This window comes from Ursus maritimus, unplaced genomic scaffold (genome assembly GCF_017311325.1).
Source record: "Ursus maritimus isolate PB19 unplaced genomic scaffold, ASM1731132v1 scaffold_22, whole genome shotgun sequence".
Classification (NCBI taxonomy): Eukaryota; Metazoa; Chordata; class Mammalia; order Carnivora; family Ursidae; genus Ursus; species Ursus maritimus.
Genome location: NW_024424675.1, coordinates 32,854,833 through 32,876,120, shown reverse-complemented (window position 1 = coordinate 32,876,120; position 21,288 = coordinate 32,854,833). Strand labels below are relative to the sequence as shown.

The 21,288-nt window shown below is 41.6% G+C and overlaps 1 protein-coding gene and 1 long non-coding RNA gene across 2 annotated transcripts in view; both read right to left on the bottom strand.

Moving 5' to 3' along the window:
• Window positions 1–18,685, bottom strand: part of STK4 (serine/threonine kinase 4) — an 86,867-nt gene extending 68,182 nt beyond the window's left edge. Inside the window, exons 1-4 of the mRNA XM_040638389.1 lie at window positions 18,534–18,685; window positions 12,759–12,839; window positions 6,319–6,447; window positions 3,207–3,321 (exon numbers count right to left, since the gene is read on the bottom strand). Of these exons, the coding sequence (XP_040494323.1) occupies window positions 3,207–3,321; window positions 6,319–6,447; window positions 12,759–12,839; window positions 18,534–18,568 (360 nt within the window). The 5' untranslated portion in view covers window positions 18,569–18,685. The remainder of the gene's footprint in view (window positions 1–3,206; window positions 3,322–6,318; window positions 6,448–12,758; window positions 12,840–18,533) is intronic.
• On the bottom strand, window positions 10,968–12,748 carry LOC121104612. The gene is made up of 2 exons (XR_005836962.1): window positions 11,708–12,748; window positions 10,968–11,026 (listed from the first exon to the last, which is right to left on the bottom strand). It is a non-coding gene; the product is annotated as an uncharacterized LOC121104612 (long non-coding RNA).
• Window positions 18,686–21,288: the final 2,603 nt, after the last annotated feature.

Sequence of the window (21,288 nt, the reverse complement as noted above, 5' to 3'; positions counted from 1 at the left end):
TGAGTTATCGAACTTCTCTTGGTCTCAGTTTCTCAATCTATAAAATAGGACTACCACCTTTCTTCAAGAATGTCATGAAAATCAAATGATGTCAGGCACAGAAGATGACACGTGGCTTAATAACTACTATGCAACCAGTCAACAAATAGTTAATAAGCATCAGTTATGAGCCAGACACTCTAATAAAATTTAAACTAGGTAATTATGAAGCATTTATCCTACAGTAGGCACTATTTTTGTAATCTCATTATATCCTTATAAAAATCACATGAAATAAGTAATTATCATCACCATTTTAAAGAAAATGAAGCGGAGGACAAACAAGTAATTTGTGCTAACAAATGACAGTGCTCTCACTGCAGTCCAAGCAAACACTATTGGCAAGGTTACAAGCTAGAGTCTGGGTACCTTCTGTGGCCTAAGAGAAGACAGTTCATATGACTTGCTTACTGATGCCTTATTCTAACCAGTTAAGCTAATCGGTTAAGGGAGCACTGCCCAATAGAAATACAATGTGAGTCACAAACACAACTTTCAATTCTCCAGTAGCCATATTAAAAAAAAAAAAAGCAAAATTAATTTTATTTATTTTTTTAGTAATCTCTATACCTAACATGGGGCTCGAACTCTTGACCCCAAGATCAAGAGTTGCATGCTCCTCCCAACTGAGCCAGCCAGGCTCCCCAAAATTAATTTCAATAATATATTATTACCATATTTATCCAAAATATTATCATTTCAACATGTGATCAATATATAAAAAATTTAAAGTTTTCTTTAATGCTTTTCTTTTTGTAGTAATTCTTCAAAATTGTTATTTTATACTTATAGTACATCTCGATTTAGACTAGCCACATTTAAAGTCCTCGATGACCACGCATAGCTAGAGGCTATCGTGCTGGACAAGACAGAATTAAAACATTTTACAAAATAATGTCTAATAATTAAAGATCAGTACTTAATTGCTAAAAATTACATAAATACAATAAACTAATACTAAAACATCAAATGTGCCATCAACTTGGATTGTTTCACAATACCTGAAATAAAATAACTTAATGCTGCATATAAGAAGGCCTGGAACCCAACTTTTTTTTCTTTTTTAAGTAGGCTCCATGCCCAGCACAGAGCACAATGCCGGGCTTGAACTCAAAACCCTGAGATCAAAACCTGAGCTGAGATTAAGAGTTGGACACTCAACCAACTGAGCCACCCAGATGCCCCTGGGGCCCAATTTTTAATTCAATAAATTATTTAAGCTTTGGGACTTCTTTAAATATATCTTATGGTAGGATATAATTCCTAGCTAAAGAACTTGCTATTTGATTAGAAAAACATACTAACTCTGAGCAATGTAAATTAAGAAAAGGCTATAGTCGTCTAGATAACCCAAAAGTCACATCTGAGTTTTATTTTTATTTTTTTATTTTTAAATTATTTTAATTCCAGTATAGTTAACATACAGTGTTATATTAGTTTCAGGTGTATAATACAGTGATTCAACAATTCCATACATTACTCAGTGCTCACCGTAAGTGTACTCTCAATCCCCATATTTCACCCATTCCCCAACTATCTCCCCTCCAGTAACCATCTGTTTGTTCCCTATAGTTATGAGTCTGTTTTTCTGGTTTGTTTCTTTTTTTTTTCCTTTGTTCATTTGCTTTGTTTTTTAAATTCCACATATGAATGAAATTATATATTTGCCTTTCTCGGACTGGCTTATTTTGCTTAGTATTATACTCTTTAGATCCATCCATATTGTTGCAAATGACAAGATTTCATTCTTTTTTATGGCTGAATAATATATATAAATACACACACACATACACACATATACACCCCACATCTTCTTTATCCAGTCATCTACCAACAGACCCTTGGGCTGCTGCCATGATTTGGCTACTGTAAATAATGCCTCAACGAACACAGGCATAAATGTATCCCTTAGCACCAGCTTTTGTATTCTTTCGGAAAATACCCAGTAGGGTGATTACTGGATCCTAGGGTAGTTCTATTTTTAATTTTTTGAGGATATAACTGAGTTTTAAAATATTCTCACCTTACAATTTATAGAGTGTCTCACAAAGTACAAAGTACTTTCACATATTTAATTTTCACAATTCTGCAAATATTTAATATAGGTATTATTCCTGTTTTTCTCATTAAAACAAAACAAACAAAAAAACTAAAGGCTAAGATGTCTCCAGCTTCTACTTTTATCCATTCACAGTCCACACAGAAGCCACAGTTTATCTTCTAAAATGCACATCATCAGATGGCTCCTCACTTGCTTAGAACGCGGCAATGGCTTCCTGTTGCAGTTGGAATAAAAGGCCAACTCGTTACCGCAGCCAACAATACCAACAGAATCCAGGCCTGCTCCCCCGTCTCACCTCATCTCCTGCAGGTCCTCTCACTTCTCCCCTCTACTCACAGTGGCCTTCTTTGTGCCAAACCTGTTCTAGCCTCAGGATCTCTGCACTGCTGATTGCCCTACCTAGAATGTTCTTTTAGAAGTCATAGCTCCATCTTGTCATTCAAGATTTACTTCAAATGCCACCTCTCTGAGTGGCCTTTCTCAGCCCTCCACTCTCAAGTAGATCACCGAGTGCTCTCCACCAGTCCATTCCTTCAAAGAAATTACCACTATCTGGTATTTCTTTTCTAGTTACCATCAGTTGGCTTTTTGGTTACCCTACTAGAAAATGTACGAGCACAAGAGCAGGGTCGTTGTCTTCTTTACTACTGTATCCCTAGGGCTTAGAACAGTATTCTAGAAATACTTACTGAATGCGCAACTGAACCTAAATTAGAACCCTTGACTCCTAGCTTTTATCCCAGGGATCACAGTAAGGGCAAATAATCTTTCACAGAGATTATTCTCTGATTAATAGAACGTAGAAGAAGATAATCTGTGAACATGCTGGGTAGGAGAAAACCAAATCTAAATTTAAACATTTAAAATTCATTGCTTCACCAAGATTTAACAGTCATTGTTTTCTTTCCCAACACATGCTAAATATCACTGGATTGGGCTGGTGTCAAAAACATCACTTTTAGGAGGCATCAGAAAGCAGAGGGGGAAAGAATCATGGAAAAGAGGAAATCTGACAGTCATCTCTCTGGATATGGCAGTAGGAAAGTGCCCACGAATAGAAGGCCAAAGACTAGCCCAGCCGCACTGTTCTAGAAGGTACACTTACCGTTTTATTTCGTAATCGAATGATATCAGACACAGAACCAGCCCCACAGTACTCCATAACGATCCACAAGTCTGTGTTCTTAAAATAACTGCCATAATATTTGACTACGTGAGGGCTAAAGAGAAAGCAGTAATACGAATTAGTGGAACAGCCTTCAACACATGAAAATTTCTCTGTTCAAAAGTCCAATTATTCATATTTAAGGTGAAAATAGGCACCCTCTTAATAAAAGTGTAAGTAACGAATCATAATAATAATTTTCTAAATAATAATCAAAGTGAGAAAATGTATGGGTCCTTTAACCTGCATTTCTAGGTCTACAGAACATCCCAGGAAAAGAACTACAGCTATTCAAAAAGAAAGTTACCATCACAGTACTATTTTAACAATGAAAACTTGGACACCATCTACATGTTCAACATTGGGGAGTTTATTTAAGAAATAATGATATAGACATATAATGCGATAACCATGAATCCATGGAAAATATTATAGAAGAATATTTGATAACATGAGAAGATATCTTGCTTGAAAAAAAAAAGAAAGAAAGGGGAAAAAAGTACAGGTTACATAATTGTAAGCATAGTAAAACTCCAAAAAGAGATATGGAAGGCTATGTATACCAAATAGCATTTAACAATGATTATCTCTCCAAAGGATAAAGTGATTTTCTTTTCTTTATCTTTCTTTTTTTTTTTTATTTATTTGACAGAGAGGGACAGCCAGCGAGAGAGGGAACACAAGCAGGGGGAGTGGGAGAGGAAGAAGCAGGCTCCCAGCAAAGGAGCCCGATGTGGGACTCGATCCCAGAACGCCGGGATCACGCCCTGAGCCAAAGGCAGACGCTTAATGACTAAGCCACCCAGGCACCCCTATTTTCTTTTTACTTACATTTTTCCAAGAAGTCATATGTACTTTGTAATAAGAAAAAACAAAATCACACTACAACCTATTATAAAGAAAAAATATTCAGGGGGCTCCTGGGTGGCTCAGTCAGTTGAGTGTCCGGCTCTTGACTTTGGCTCAGGTCATGATCTCAGGGTCCTAGGATCAAACCCTGTGTCAGGCTCCCCGCTCAGCAGGGAGTCTGCTTGTCTCCCTGTCCCTCTGTCCCTCCCCACTGCTCGTGTGCACCTGTGCTCTCTCCCTCTCTCTCTAAAATAAATAATCTTTAAAAAAATTTTTAAAAAGAAAAAATATTCAGTATCAGACCTGGAATTTTGGTCTCAAGCTTGAAGAGAGAAACCAAATGAGATTTCAGAGAAAAGTCAAACATCCTATTAAAATGAAATAATCTGCCCACTGAGAGCTACCAGCTTTAATTGGTTAGATTGTTATCAGGGCTAAATAACGTTGCATAAAAACTGAAGACGCTAAAAACCTACTCAGCTTCATTAATGCTCAGAATTTCAAATGCCCCTTCACCCTTGAGAAAAATGCCAATGACAAGGACAGCAGGAAACACACACAGACGATTAATGAAGACATGGATGAATAAGTCTCTGAAAGTACAGATTACCATATCTGCTCTCCCTGCCTTAAATTCCTATAGTATTTACTGCCTTTACGAGGCAAGTAATCTCAGCTACTTAGTGCTGGAGTATGTTCTATATTGTATCGTCAGCTAGATTTGCCTGTATATATATAGGCCTGGCCTGTCCAATTTGTCTGTAAACTCCCAGAGGTCAAGAACTCTGCCCTGTATTTCTCTGTACGCCTTACCATGCTTAGCACAGAGTAGGCTCTTGGAAACAACACTTCTTTAATTAGAGATATTTGCATACTCTGTTTGAAACACAGCTCTTATGTAGCATATCTGAAGTGGCAAAGTCCCTTGGGGCACCTGGGTGGCTCAGTCAGTTAAGCATCAGACTCTTGATTTCAGCTAGGGTCATGATCTTGGGGTCGTGAGATCGGGCCCTACATCGGTCTCCATGCTCAACGGGGATTCTACTTGAGATTCTCTTTCCCTCTCCCTCTACCCCTCCCCGCATTCTCACTCGCTCACTCTCTCTCTCTAAAATAAATAGATAGGTAGATAAATCTTTAAAAGAAAAAAAAAAGAAGTAGTGACAAAGTCCCAGTGTGCCGACTGGAAGAGCTTCCATACTGTATCTCATAGCGGGGGAAAAGGAAAGCTACCTAACTCTGGTCAATCTGGTCAAGAAATATGAGGGTTTTGTCTAGTAAAGAGTAACCACAAAAGTATAAAGAATAAAAGAAAGGGAGGGAGGGAGAAGAGAAATAACTGCATTCACAAGCCTGTGAGATCTAAGGGCTCCTTAGACAAATTTCCTGGTAGGGAGCCCGTCTGTCCCAATGCTGAAGCTTTACAAATAGGAGGTACAAGCTGATCTGGTGACCAGAAGAGCTTCAGGGGAATGGAAGCAGCCTCTGGTGCAAGACGTTCTCATCCTCCTTTCAACTCTCTAGAGCTGGTGTTGCCCCTAAACGTGTGTCTCTCTCAAATTTAAACAGTAGTAGGGAAGCCTGCTCCATCACGGCGACCAACTCATGTTGTGACGGAATTTCAGGGCAAACCACGTGCTTTTCTGCGGTCGCCTGGTGGCCTGACTTCCTGCTTACAGCATTTGACAAATCTTAGTTCCTCAAAAATAAAATTCTTAACTACTCTGAGCTTGAAGAATTATTTTTTAAATGTAGAAAGGAACAGTAATACATAAAAAAGCATTCTCTTTTTTAGATCTATCTGATATTCTAATGTTTCTAGAGCTAAAAGTATTTGGATTATCTCTTCTTAGCTATCTCTGAAGAAATGTTTTCTCAATAGGAAGTAAAAGAGATCATTATCAGAAGAGAAAAAAAAAAGTCAGCACCACCACCTTCTGCCTCTGTGCCTCCTCTTCCTAGTTGTGAAAGGGGCTCACTGAAAAAAAAAAATCTATGCAGAAATAGAAACTATAAAAGTCTAGCTACTAAAACACACATTTTCTTCATCAAATTTTTTCCGAAAAGAACATGAGTAGTGATTCCACCTCAACTCTCTCTTCCACCAAATCTCTAAGTAAATGCATCTGTACATGTTAAACTCTAAATAATCACAGCTAATCCAAAACTATGTTCTCTCCAGACTAACACTGCATGCCTTTACCTGTCACATTGTTGCATTATAGAGATTTCTTTGATTATCTCCTGCAGGTCTGATTCCACAGGAACTTGCTTAATAGCGACAATCTGACCAGTCTCTTTGTGAATTGCTTTGTATACACTGCCATAGGACCTGTAATTGGGGGAAAGAGAACATTTATAAAGGCAAAGCAAGTCCAGAGATAAAAAGCGGTTAAAAAAAAAAAAAAAAAGCAACTCGTGGTTCTAATCTATGTCCCTAGATGCCTAGTACATTGAAAACTGAAAATAGCTAAAGTACTTTGGGAAAAAAACTTGTTAACTTCACATTTAACCTTTACTGAATGTATTCCTACAAAGCAATCACTATTATAGTAGCTACCACGCACTTCATGTCTGATGTCTGCCAGAAACTGTGCATCATCCCAATTCATCCTTACAAAAAAAACAAAAACAAATAGGTCATTATCCCTATTTTACAGGAAAATGTGTAAAGGCTCAGAGGTTACAGGACTTGTCCAATGTCACAGAGACGAAAACTAAGTAGTCAGGCCAGGACGTGAATCCAGGTGTCTGAACACAAAGCTTATGCCCCGCCCCCCCCCCAATCTACCTGTGCTAGAATGCTGAAATGGGGGTCTACATGTTCTTGTGTTCACTCCAGACCACGAGGTTCTTCTGTCCCTGTTCCTCTTGTTTGCAACAGTACTTAAAGCATCATGGAAACTAATTAAAAATCTAAGCCCCTTCAAATGCTAGTATCAGGTGAACAGAGCACATGGAAAGCCTTTGGCTCCATCTTCCCTTACGAGCTTATTATCAAAATTTAAAAAAAAGCTTGTATGTCCATTCAATTGGGTGCCTAAAAGAGCAGGAAATTTAGAATCGAAAGACCGTGGATCTGAGCCCTACCCTCATGACATATTAGCCATCATTTACATACATATTAACCTTCTTGTGCCTCAATTTTCTCACCTGGAAAATAATACAAACTACAAGACAGTTGTGATGGTCAAATGAGAGACCATCATCACCCCACACTGAAGACATATTCAGTGGAAACCTTAACGGTTGTCAGTGAAAACATAACGAGTAAGCCGGCTTTCCTGTTTCCCAAACCCACCTACTTCTTCATACTGTCCTGGTGAAAAAACATCAGCAGAACAGCACCACCTGATATTTCAAAGTAGCTGAGCGCTCTAGATGACAAAATAATGCTCCAGAACCATTTCACTGTGAAAGTAACATAAAACTAAAAAAAAAAAAAAAAAAAAGCAAAACACATAAAATTTTCCATCCCTTCAGAATCCCTTCTGTTGGCAAAACTAGTGTAATGATCCTTGAAAGTTACTATTTTTTTTTCCCCAGTGAAAGGTAACTGCTGGCCATGTGTGGAAGGCCTGCCTGGTGCCCCTTCTTCCTTATGAAGATAAACATCTGATTTGTTGAGGTAGCAAAGGCTTGGTTCTAGGGAATAAAAACATGGCGGTCCAGGCAGTCAGCGTTCCTGTTCCTTCTGCCAGACTCAACTAGTAGTAAGCATAGGACCTCGCTCTGGCCAATGAAATTTGAGGGGAATTCTGCTGAAGGGATTCTGAGAGAGGCTTTCTTCTCTGATGAGAAACACACAAGAAGGCCCATTTTTACCTGCCACTTCCTTTCCCACTTTGGCTACTGTTACATAAGGCATGATGCGTGAAATTAATGCAGCCATCCTGAGATAGAAAATAACACAACTGCTAAACCATTATCAAGCCAATTAACCGTTCTGGAATCTTTCACCCCAGCTTTGTTATTACTTAGTTATTAAATGCCCTTATTGGTTAGCCATTGCCAGTTGGGCATTCTGTTACTTTCCAAAGTTATTCCACATACTAGATCCCATATGTGTGAAGATGTCTGTATCTCATGTTCTTTTTGAAATCCATTGTGCTGGATATAGAGTTCTTGGACAATAGCTTTCCCTCAGCACCTCTTCTGCAGTTTTCCAGCTTCTACTGTTGCTGAGAAGTCGGCTATCATCGGATTACCATCTTTCATTGGTAACCTCTCTTTCGGTAGCATTCAGGATTTCCTCTTTATCCTTAACATTCTATAATTTTACTGTAACGTAACTAGGAGTTGATTTCTTTGGCATTTCATAAGCTTCTTTCATCTGAAGGCACATGTTTTTCTTCAAGTCTGGAAATTCGCAGCACTATCTTTTCCCTCTTTTCTACTATCCTTTCCTTTCTTCTACTATCTCCTTCTAGAATTCCTACTGGACCCATATTGCACCTCCTCAATCCATGCCATCCTCCTGATTTCTTCTTTTTTTTTTTTTTAAAGATTTTATTTATTTATTCAACAGAGATAGAGACAGCCAGCGAGAGAGGGAACACAAGCAGGGGGAGTGGGAGAGGAAGAAGCAGGCTCATAGCGGAAGAGCCTGATGTGGGGCTCGATCCCATAACGCCGGGATCACACCCTGAGCCAAAGGCAGACGCCCAACCGCTGTGCCACCCAGGCGCCCCCATCCTCCTGATTTCTAACACCGTATTTCTCTGTCCTCATTTTGTGATCAGTCTCATTTCTATCTTTCAATTCACACATTCTTTCAGCTTGTCTAGTTCATTGTTTTTCCAACTTACTGGGCTTCCAGAACTTCAATCGTTGTCAAGATGCCCAACTATAATTTTTCCTGGAGCCCATCTGTTCATGCTCATAACCTGCTGTTCTTCTTTTAAGGATGTTATTCCCTCCTTTCATCTTTTTGAAAATTGTAGACGAACATGTTAAATCCCTCTTGAGATTGCTCCATTCTTTCTATTTCCTTGGATATGAATTCTCCCATTTGTTCTGCTCATTATCTCATGGCAATAGACTCCTTGTATGGGTTTCCTTTCATCTTGAATGATCTCCCTCTATACAATGCTAACTGCCACGAGCATTTCATGATGTCATGATGGTTTCACGATTCTCTCAGCCCATCATCTAGACTGTACAATTTAAACTTGGTCTTCTGTTAGGAGTTGGGGGTTTCTGCCTCTCTAGATCCCATACCTGAATGCAGTCCAGGCCCGGTTCCTATTGTCAAACCAGTACCTCCACGTTTCCCACCAGGCCACAGGCATATGATACTTTCTAGCTGTGATCAAGCAAATTTATGTCAGCTCCAGTTCATAGATGGGGATCCTCATCCATCCCACAACTTCGTGTAGGAAGCTCACCTGCCACCTCCTGACAAGGACAGGGCAAGCCTTACTCTCCTCTTACTATTACATATCTTTTCCGTCCCTGGTCCATAGCTGGCCATGTGTCCTTTTATTTAAAAATTTAATTTCCAGGGTGCGTGGGTGGCTCAGAGAGTTAAGTGTCTGCCTTTGGCTCAAATCATGATCCCAGGGTCCTGGGATCTGGGATTGAGCCTCATGTCAGGTTCTCTGCTCAGCGGACAGCCTGCTTCTCCCTTTCCCTCTCTCTCTGCCTGCCACTCCCCCTGTTTGTGCTCTCTGTCAAATAAATAAAATCTTTAAAAAAAATAAAAATAATTTAATTTTCATTCATTAGTTTTATCTATTTGAAATGGAAAGAGAGGTCCCCGCACATACTCAGCAATCTCCACCAGAACACTCTCCATGCCTCTCTATGCTATCTTGAGAGCCAGGAATGCTCCAATAGCTCGTATGAACAATTAAGATTCATGATTCCACAGACTGCACTTACAGTAATCTGAAGAGAATTTAGAAGGCTTCAGCAACTGTGCTCACTTTTAGGCAAATCCCATAAGATGTGATTCCCTACAACAAAAACTGCAGTGACTCAATGAATTCTGACTGGCAGAGAATAAAAATGGTGGGGAAGTAGGGGTTCCATACAAGCCACACAAGGCAAGGATCAATTTGGAAAAACAGAAATAATATAGTATCTGAAGCCAAATTAACTAGATACAAGTCTTAACAACACCACTCACTAGCTACAAAACCAGGGGCAAGATGTATTTTTATGATCCTATGATAAAAACTTTAGTGAGTCAAGGTGTAAAACTTTAGGGGCGCCTGGGTGGCACAGCGGTTAAGCGTCTGCCTTCGGCTCAGGGCGTGATCCCAGCATTACGGGATCGAGCCCCACATCAGGCTCCTCTGCTATGAGCCTGCTTCTTCCTCTCCCACTCCCCCTGCTTGTGTTCCCTCTCTCGCTGGCTGTCTCTATCTCTGTCAAATAAATAAATAAAATCTTAAAAAAAAAAAAAAGGTATAAAACTTTTAAGTATAATAGAAGGAAAAAGGTGCTAGGCGCTCATTCAAAACACTTTCCAAGCATGGTCCACTCGTCCTGGTCTGGAGTGTTGGCTCTACTCTGCCACAGATCCACAGGATTTCCTCTATACACAGAACAACTGTGGCCTCCAGAGAATCCAACACAGTCCATCGGCCAGAGTTCATTTCATAAGACACAAGTCAGTGAGTGTTCATAGTCTATTCATTTTCCGGAACAGTTCAAGGATGGCATGGCAGTTTGTGTTTAGACAGTTAAATGGAGTTAAGGTCTTCCTTCAGGATTCTGTTAGTTAAATGAAGCTTGTTCTGGTTCATTCAGCCATGATAACAGAAATCCAAGCATCTGTGGTATCACGTAAAACAACAGTATGGTGATAACACAAGGAGAAAGATCTGAAGCTTAATTTCGATTTTCTTGCTGGTTTTATCTTTGTAAGGAAATTTCCAAGTTCCTCGATGAAGACATGCATAGGTCTAAAAGACAATTTAAAACAATCTTAATTAGCTCAGTTTCCCCTTCCTATATTATCAGAATATATTCCTGATATATTTTTGTCTGTAGTTTTCTTTTGGAGTTCCCCAAACGCAATCAACCCAAACAGTGCTCCCTTTAGGAATGCCTAAATATACTGAAGATTTAAGATCTAACTTTGACTTGACATAAGGTCTGAAAAATGCTTCAGCTGGTAGGCTTAAAAATAAAAGAATCATAGTTGCCACTTACTGAGCACTCACTATGTGACAGGCGCTGTACTCAGTACTTTACCCCTATTATCTCTGGTAATACTTGACATAACCCAAACGAGGGTGATACTAATATCTGCATTTTGTAGCTGAGGTTTATGAAGCTTCAAAATATTAAGTAATTTGCTTGTTTATTGTGACTAATAAACAGTGGAGCAAGGGTTTTTAACGAAGTCTGACTTCAGAGTCTATGCCTGGACTACCGTAACACATTTCTATTAAAAATGAAAGAAACAAGTTAGTTACATATTCAATTATGCCTATCGTGCTTTATCTTATTCAAAGGATGACCTGTGAGCTCTGTTAGATTAAGGGCATTAGACTCACTTCCTTGAGGAAAATAGCAAGGAGACCAAGCTAAAGCTGAAAAGGACAGACAGGAGATGTGGAGGGACTGTCATTTTCCCATACCTTTAAGGATGCCAAGTCAACTTGCAGTCTTCAGAATCATCTTGTACTTGTCTTCTAACAGCACAGCTGGTGTCCTCTTTTACTTCCCTTCTCTGCTTGATGTCTTGCTTGATTCCAAAGAGTATTTTTCCAACTTACAAAAAGATGACTAATGTTTTTTACAAGGAGGCAATCCATGAAAACCTATGCCATGTAATCCAGGATCGGGTTTAACATTATTCCTCACCTATATTAGACATAAATAACACTAAACCCCCAAATAATCTAATGACGTGTAAGACTTGATTTCAAGGAGCACACGGCACTTAAACAATAGAAATTTTTAGAAGTTAATATTTCAGGTCTTCTCTTAAACTAGAAGTACTCTCAAGAGACTAAACACACACACACACACACACACACACACACACACACACCTGCTTATTAATGCAGAAACTATCACTGAATGATACACAAAAAACCGCTATTACTAAATACCATTTCAGCAGTATTTTATAGACTCACTCACAAATCTGGGTTTCAAGAAGTACACTGGTTCCTGACCTGGGTTTTTCAATCTCTTAGAAGTTGTAAAGGTAGTGACAGTCCTTGATTTATTTACTATATTTCACAAAGCTGCACAAATAAAACGCTGAATTCCACTTTATGGAAACAACTGTTATTGCATATTGATCAGAAACTAAGAACAGCAAATAAAAATGACTAATTAAAAATTTTTAATGAAGTACAGACTAGTTAGTGTTGTTACATACATAAAATCATGTACACTATGGATTCTACAAGAGAGAAAATAGATGCCCCCGGTGTTGAAGAGACCAGGCATCACTAAATCTGTCTATAACGGTGACGGGGGGGGGGGGGGGAGAGGGAAAGGGCATTTCAAGCTGTAAATTTCCCACCCACCCCACTCAGAGGAGTGCCATGTGCAACATTCCTCTTCCTTCCCCTTAGGTTTGTGAATTATTGACATGAGAAAGGTTCAGCTCCTTCTAGCGTTGGGGGAAGAAAAAGATGGGACCTACTGGTCTACCTATATTTTCTGTATACTTACCCTTCTCCAAGTTTCTCTAAGACATCAAACACTTCTTCTGGTTGTTTAGTTAAACTATCCTCATCCAACTTTTTCAGCTGCCTGTGAATGAAGAAATAAAAACATAAAATACATTTTACTTGCTAGCAACTAGGCCACAAAATACATTATTTATATTACAATTAGCATCTTAGGAATTGTTCTACCAAGTCTTTACTAGTAAACAACAACAAAGGCAAGCTAAGAGACTTTTTTTTTTTAAGTTTTTTATTTACTTACGTAATCTCTACACCTATTGTGGGGCTTGAACTCATGACCCCGAGATCAAGAGTCACACACACTTCCGACTGAGCCAGCCAGGAGCCTCAATCTGAGAGACTTAAGGGCTGTCTATGGCAGTATTACACATGTCCTGGGTCCCTCTGGTGAGCATAATCAGGACCAGAGGGTGGAGAACTCCCAAGAGTCAGACTTCAATTCAACAGGAATAAGAAATTTTCCAAGGCACCTGGGTGGCTCAGTCGGTTAAGTGTCTGCCTTCAGCTCAGGTCATGATCTCAGAGTTCTGGGATCACCTCACATCAAGGTCTCTGCTCAGCCAGGAGTCTGCTTCTCCCTCTCTCTCTGTCCCTCCCCCTGCTTGTGCTCTCCCGCACATGCACTCTCTCTCTCAAATAAATAAAATTTTTTTTAAAAAAAGAAATTTTCTAATAACAAAAGTTGTTCTGAAATGGTTTGGACTGCCTTAAGAAGTCCCTAGCTCCCCATCACTAGAGAACTTAAACAGAAAATGAATCATCATTTGGCTGAAATGTTACAGAGTGGATTCAAGCTTTGGTAGAACATTTAAAATCCATTTAAATCTTGAGATTCCATGAATTAAAATGGCATTAACTATCTCTTCAGAAGAGATGTTTAATGTAAGGTTAACTATGAATTAACATGGTCTCAGACTGGAGGCCAAGGAAGACATAGAGACTCTTGCTATCCCTTAGCAAGATTTTGGTAATTCGGCCAAAACGGGGATTCTATAGGTATCACAGAAACAGAAAGTGGAAGGTGTACACTTAGTTTAGAAATGATCAAAAGTGACAAATAACTATGCAGCTAGGAATTTCAAACAGACTCAGAGAGACCCTCTCATGAGCGGCTGTGTACCTCCAACAAGTCCCCAGAGTCAAAGATACATGGTGGCTTATACTTCCCTGTTTATTCAGGTTTGTCCGACTATGCTAGACATAGTAAATAACAAACAGGGGAGGTTATATATTAACAATATTTTTTTTAACTGAGATGTCTGAAAATTATTAATGGGCTTAAAGAAGGAGCTTGCCAAGGAATATCTGGGGGGGGGGGGTGTATCTTCCACACAATGGGTTCCTGAAGCTACAAAGGACAACAACAACAAAAAACAGAGAGCTCGGAAAATGGTGAAATTATGGAAGTAGTAACACTGGAGGCTTATTTGTAGAGGAAAGGTTTAAACTAGTTGGACAATACCAATTTTTACAAGAGAAGACTTGAATTACATACATACACACACACACACACACACACACACACACACACGTACCTTCCTGGAGGAAATAGCAAAACCAGAAGAAAAGACAGAAAGAAACCTCTGAACACATCGAGTGTATCCACCCATAAATGCTGATCTCTAAAGGACAATCTCGCGTAATTCTATAAATGTCAGAGACTACACACTAAAGAAATGGAGAAATCCTCCAAGTCAGTAATTGCCACAACTCGAAAATTAACAAAATGACCACAGTGACCTTTGAAAGTCAAAAGGTCCTAAACATTAAATTCCAGTGACATCATAAAAACTAGCTTCAAACCAAAGGGCTGAAGTGAAACTCCTCTTAAACTTCAGAAGTGAAATGTCTATGAACTCAGACGTTAGAAAGAACATCGCACGAACCAGGGGGGTTTTTTGTGAAGTGCTGAATTCATAACTGTATAAACAATGGACAATACCTCATTTCTCAAGTATAATTAAGCAGCTTATACAAAGAAAGATCAAAATGTGCTCCTTTGAAGTGTTGACTTTGTGGTTTACAAAAAGCAAAACTCACTATTTCAACTACTCTGAGACCACAACCTAACAAAGGAAACTGCGCCTGGCATGAGAAACAGCTGCAAGCCCCTGATAATCCTCTGACAGACAAACTGTATACACCTGCTCAGAGACTTCTCTCAAACAATCTACTTGTGTTTTTTGTTTGTGTGGGGTTTTTTTTAAGATTTTTTAAATTTATTCTGGCATCTGAGTGGCTCAGTGAGTTGAGCATCTGCCTTTGGCTCAGGTCATGATCCCAGGGTCCTGGGATCAAGTCCCACATCGGGCTCCCCACTCAGTGGGGAGTCTGCCTCTCTCTCTCTCTCTCTCTCTCCCCCCTCTCAAAAAAATAAAATCTTTAAAAAAAGAGAGAGAGAGAAAGAGAGATTATTTATTTATTTATTTGAGGGGGGGAGGCAACAGAGAGCACAAGAGCAGGGGGAAGGAGCAGCAGACTCCCCAATGAGCAGGGAGCCCTACATGGGGCTGGATCCCAGGCATGACCTGAGCCAAAGGCAGACGCTTAACCGACTGAGCAATCCAGGTGCCCAGTTTTTTGTTTGCTTTTGATCCAGGCTTAATAGATCTTTATCTCTCTGCTGCCTGATAACCCAGAGGTGGTCAATAAATATTTCCTACATGGATCAATGAATGTAACGAATGGGAATCCGAAACTTTCATCAGCAATCCTCGTGAGTTTCCAAAAGAACAGAATTCCACCCTAAAAAGGATTACCAGATTATCAACAAATAAGATTTCTATGGAAAACCTTTTGATAAGTGACTCTCAAGGATACTTTATACCGTAACTCTTCATGGAAGAAGCACAAAACAGCCTGACTGATGATTCAGCTCTCAGCTGGGACTTCCCTGAGTCCTAGGTAGTTTCACTGCTTGCTCATAAAAGAAGAGGTCTGGCCAACACAGTCTCCATGGACCAAACACGGGCGATGCTCCTCTCCTAAGTCAGACGGCCACATGGACAGACAAGCATCCCAGAAATGCCCTCTACATCATCCACCACACTATTATTACCTAACGCCAGCTCACTTTTAAAAAATCATAATCTCCTACGTAAGCCATCAACTTTAATCTCTCCTCACTCAGTCATACACAAATGTCAAGCTCACGAACACAAAGAGCATTTCCTGCATTGAGATCGCCAACCCTCGCTGTAAACACATGCCAACTGAATCTCTGAAAAAGGGTATTTATGAAGTAGTTACTCACAGATTTGGCTAATTCTCAAGCCTCTTTCTCCCATCTTAGAACTCTTCTAAGATTCATTTTATTTATGTATACCTATCCCATCTTTCCATTCAGAATTTCATATGGTCACAACACACGTGTAAGATAAATTGGTGACTTTTTTTAACTATAATAAAATGAATACGTTGCCCCCTCCCAAATTCTTATGTTGAAGTCCTAAGTCCCAGGACCTCAGAATGTGACTTTATTTGGAGACAGGGCCTTTAAAGAGGTAATTAAGGTAAAACAAGGTCATATAGGTGGGCCCTAATTCAATATGACTTGTGTCCTTATAGGAGATAAGAACACAGAGAGGTACAGAGGGAAGACCATGTGAAGACATAGGAAGGAGAGAGCCATATACAAGCCAAGGACAGAAGCCTCAAAGAAACAACTCTGCTGACACCCTGATCTTAGACTTCGAGCCTCCAGAAAACTGGGAGAAAACACATTTGTTGTTTAAATTACCCAGTCTGTGAAACTGACATGTCAGTCCTAATAAATGCAAGTAATAAAGTTAATCGGACGCAGATTAGGTACTTCACTAGTTATGATGAGCAGGAAACCACCAGTCATTCAAGAGTTCAGCCCTGCAATGTTCTTCTCTTGCACATTTAATAAATTTCTTAAAATCCAAACGGTGTAGGAATGAGTGTGCCAAAAAGCAAAAATGTTCACGCTTTTGCCCAAGATCATATAACACGAGGCAAAGGTGGAAACAAAACTCAGATTCCTAATCCTCTTTTCAATTAAACCAAGACCTCGGATAAGCAACGAATATATTTCGGGAAGAAATATAACCAGTGTACATTTATAACTGGATCACTATGGTGCTGTAGCAAATACTTGCTAACATACACAGGCCCTGTGAAACAGGGGTACTTCCAGAGAGGCACCGGAGGAAGCAGTTAAGAGCATGGACTTTGGACCAGATCACCTGGTTTAAAATCCCAGCTCTGCCACTTAAGTAACTGTGGAACCTCCCGCAAATCACTTAAAACTCTTTGTGCCTCAGTTTTACCACCTGTGAAATATATAGAGATAACCACCTCATAGGATTGTTGCGAGGCTCGGAAGAGTCATAATAAACCGAACCACGTGAAATTAGCATTTTTATAGGTCAATTACATGTGGTTCACCAGGAGACAGGGAAAGCACTGAGAATGGTCCCTGGCACCCAGTAAGTGCCATATGTGTAAGAATCATTATCATTTTCGTCTCAGCACACTACCGTGGGTGAACTATGAGTCCATCCCACCCAGCTATTTGCCTCCTGCAATGTTTGTGCACTTCAAACAAACCCCAAGTGCGCAGCCCAGGCTGCCAATCCCTTCCCTTCACCTCTCCTTTGCCCCACACTCCCACACACTGAACACTTCCTACTTTTAGTGCTCATTCTGCTGCAGGAAGTCAGAGGTCTCTGTAAAATAGAAGCTAACTACGCTGCACCTCAGAGAAGCAAGGCTCCCTTGATCTCTGCTCTCTGCTTTTCTCCAGATGTCACAGAGTGCCACAAGACCCTGATGTCCACGGAGCAAATCAATGATATAACTAAAACCAACGCAGGAGTTCAGCCTTTCTAGGATCAGCCAGCTCCCTGATCTTGACTTAAAACAATTCCAGGTAGCAGCAGGATCTGGAGCTGATGCAAAACAATAGAGGCCTGAAAAGGGCTCAGTCTGGTCAGGTCGTGACCCAGACCTACAGCAAAGAAGGAAATACATAGGACTGTATCTCAACTCTCCTGGGCCTCAATTTGCCCTTCTTGAAAATATCCTCTTATTTCCTTCTCCACCTCCCAATGTCAGGGTTGAAAAGCTGAGGAGGATGTAAGGAGAACTAGGAAGGCAGGGGGGCATCAGGAATGAAAGATGTCATCCTCATCCTAGAGTGGGGACACTACCCGGAAAAATCTTCCTAAATGCTATCCTGCACGAAGCCCTCCCTTGCTGGACCTTCAACCTTTCTTGGCACGCCTTCAGCCCGAGGCGCAGAGCTTTCCCCCTCAACAGATCCTCCTCACTGCACCCCTCAAGTGGGACCCCCTCCCTTAGAAAGTCCACCCAGCCTTCCTCTGCGTGTTCCTGACCCATACCCCTCTCGGTTCTCATCCTGCTTCAGCATCCCCCCTACTTCAATGAATCGTTCCTAGCATGGCCTCCCCCTAAGCGCCCCCGCCCTCGGCAGGTGCTCTCCCTAACTTGTCCCCACGTCCCTCAGCGGCTGCTCCCTTCAGCAGTGCCCCCTTCCGCCAGGACGTCCCCCCAACAGCAAGTGCTCTCCCCAACCAGCCCCACGTTTATCCCCCTTGGCGCGTGCTCTTCTCTGCCGGACCCCCTCCCGACAGAAGATTCCCCCACTCAGCAGGTGCTAGGATCGCCTCGCCCCGCAGGTCCATCCCTCCGGGGGCGCACCCGGTGCCTCCCCTCCGCCAGTTCCCGCCTTTCCCTCTTCCCACCCCCTGCCTCTCAGCCAGCTGCCCCTCACCGGCGCGGCGGGTTCCTCAGCTGCACGGTCTCCATGGCGCTGCCGGCAGCCGCCCAGACCCGCTCACTGCTCCATCCTCCCCCGGGACCTCCCCGAGCCCGCCCCGCAGACCCTCCCACACTTCCGCTTTCCGCCCCCACCGGAAGCGGCGCGCCGCGCGCAAGTGGGGCGGGGCGGCGAAGACCCAGCCGGGACCACGTGGTACGGTGCCTGAGTCACGTGGCGCGCCGGGCGCGCCCCGGAACCCCGACTGTCCGTCCGGCTCGAGTCCGTTGGCGGTGCCGTCTCGGTGCCGCGCGGTTCGCCCGGGACACTGGGACTCGGGCCACGAAGCCATCTCCACCTCGGCCTGGCCCTCATTCCTCGGACCGAGATCCTGGGGCTTCTGGCGAAGCGCCGTCGATTCTTAAGCGGCCAAGTTCTACGCGATTTCTGGGAAGCGCTGCTCCAGGGACCCCTGGAGGTATTTGTGGATTCCTACCTATCCTAGCCGGTTGGATTCTCGTTCCAGAAGGAGGCCGGACCGCCCTTGGATGTCGCAGAGCATCAGGCTGCAAATTGCTCATCCTTTTTTCTTAAGGGCCTCTCACCTTTGAGCCAGTTTGCGGACGTAAAGATAGCTAACCGTGATTAAGCGCTTGCCATGTGCTTACTTACCTGTATTATCTCATTTAATCCTCCTATGAATCCTGTAACGTTATCCCCAATTGTATGTATTATTTGATAAACAGTGCTTAACACGTTCTCAGTGTTTTACTAGAATTAATTCATTTAATACTCCTAATAACCCTATAAGGTAAGTGTTAGTATTACTCTCTTTTTATAAGGCCAGAGAGGTGAAGATCACATAGCTAAAAATAGAGATTTGGGGATTTAGATAAAGGTCAATCTCATTCCAAAGCCTGCACCACCAAACTGGTTCAACCATTGATTTATACCCTCTTTTTGGGCGTGAGAGGCAGGGCTCCCTCTCCACTCAGAGCTCTAGTTCCAGCTATTGCAGTCTGTAAACCTTCAGTTTAAACCATCAGTGAGTGTTAAGCATATTTCACCCAATTCACCCATGGGGTAAGTTACATGAGAAAACTAAACTGTTTTTAATTGTCCTGCTTTTCCCAAAGGTATGCCACCATGAAATTAACACCTGAGCAACCACCTTTCAGGGCCACCCAGGTATGGCACCCCATGTGCTAAAATAGGGGTAACTGATCCATTCCCCTTACACAGGAGGAACACATTTACAGAGAATCGGTGTGCCAGGCACTATCCTAGGCTGTCTCTTAATCCTCAAACAACCCTAAGAAGTAGAAGTTATTGTCCCCATTTTACATGCGAGGAAGCTGTGATACTCAGAGGTACACAGCTAGTGAGAGAAAAGTTTTTAACCCAAGATTGGCTGGATTCCCCAGAATCCATGTTTTATTTGCCGCTTTGCCCTTCTAGAAATCTGTACAAATGTCAGTAGGAGCCCTGAGGTAGTAAAGATCATAAGTTCTTACAAAGTTCAGGAAGCCATCACAGGTCCCTATTGCAAAAAGTCAGCCCTCTATCCTCTGAAATCCCCTGGTACTTTTCCTGTACTTTTCCTAAAGCACACTCACTTTTGACCTGATGTTCAGACCCTGCTGCCCACACACGCATCCCTATAAATGAGTAGGTACTCAGAAAACGTTTTTTAAAATAAATGTCAGTTTGCCAGTACACAATGGCAAACATCCCTCCTTTATCCCCTTCCTGGGATTTTTCCAAAAGATAGACTGGACATTAGCATTGCTCTCTCTTTCAGCAGAATGTCCAGTACAGCACTGCCCCATCAAAATTTCTGTGATGGTGAAAATGCTCTATATATGTGTTGTCCAAACCCATTGCCAGAGACACACGTGGCTATTGAGCACTTTAAATGTGGCTAGTATGACTGACAAACTGAATTTTAAATTGTATTCAACGTAACATTTAAATAACAAACCTCAGGCGCCTGGATGTCTCATTCAGTTAAACAGCTGCCTTTGGCTCAGGTCATGATCCCAGGATTCCGGGATCAAGTCCCAGGTCTGGCTCCCCGCTCAGCTTGGAGTCTGCTTCTCCCTCTGCCCCTCCCCCCAACTTGTTCTTGTTCTCTCTCTCTCTCAAATAAATAAATGTCTTTAAAAATAAATAAATAGGTAACAAACCTCAGCAAACCATAATATAATAGCTTAAGAGAAAGAACCAGTGGGGCACCTGGGTGGTTCAGTCAGTTGAGCATTCAACTTGTGATTTTGGCTCAGGTCATGATCTCAGGCCTGTGAGATCCTGTGTCTGGCTCCATGCCCAGTGAGGAGTCTGCTTGAGATTCTTTCTCCCTTCCCCCCTGCCCCTCTCTCCATGTGCATGCACACTTTGTTTCTCTCTCTCTCTCTCTCTCTCACTCTAAAACAAATAAATCTTAAAAAAAAGAGAGAACCAATGAGCAAGGTTACTCATACTTCATTCCATGCTTACTGAGCTCCATGTGCCTGGCACTGTACTAGGCTCTAGCGATGTAACAGTACTCAAGACATAGATTGAGTTCTAGCTTTTATGCAATTTACAGTGTAGAAGTCATAGTTGCTAGACTAGTAATTAGTGATAAATTACATAAAACTATAATAGGAGAACCTAACCAAGGCTAGTAGGATCAGGAAAACTCCAAGAAAATCAGAGCAGTCATTCATTCATTCAACAAATATATATCTAGTATCTGCTGTGGGCCAAGCATAGTGCTAGGTGCAAGGCA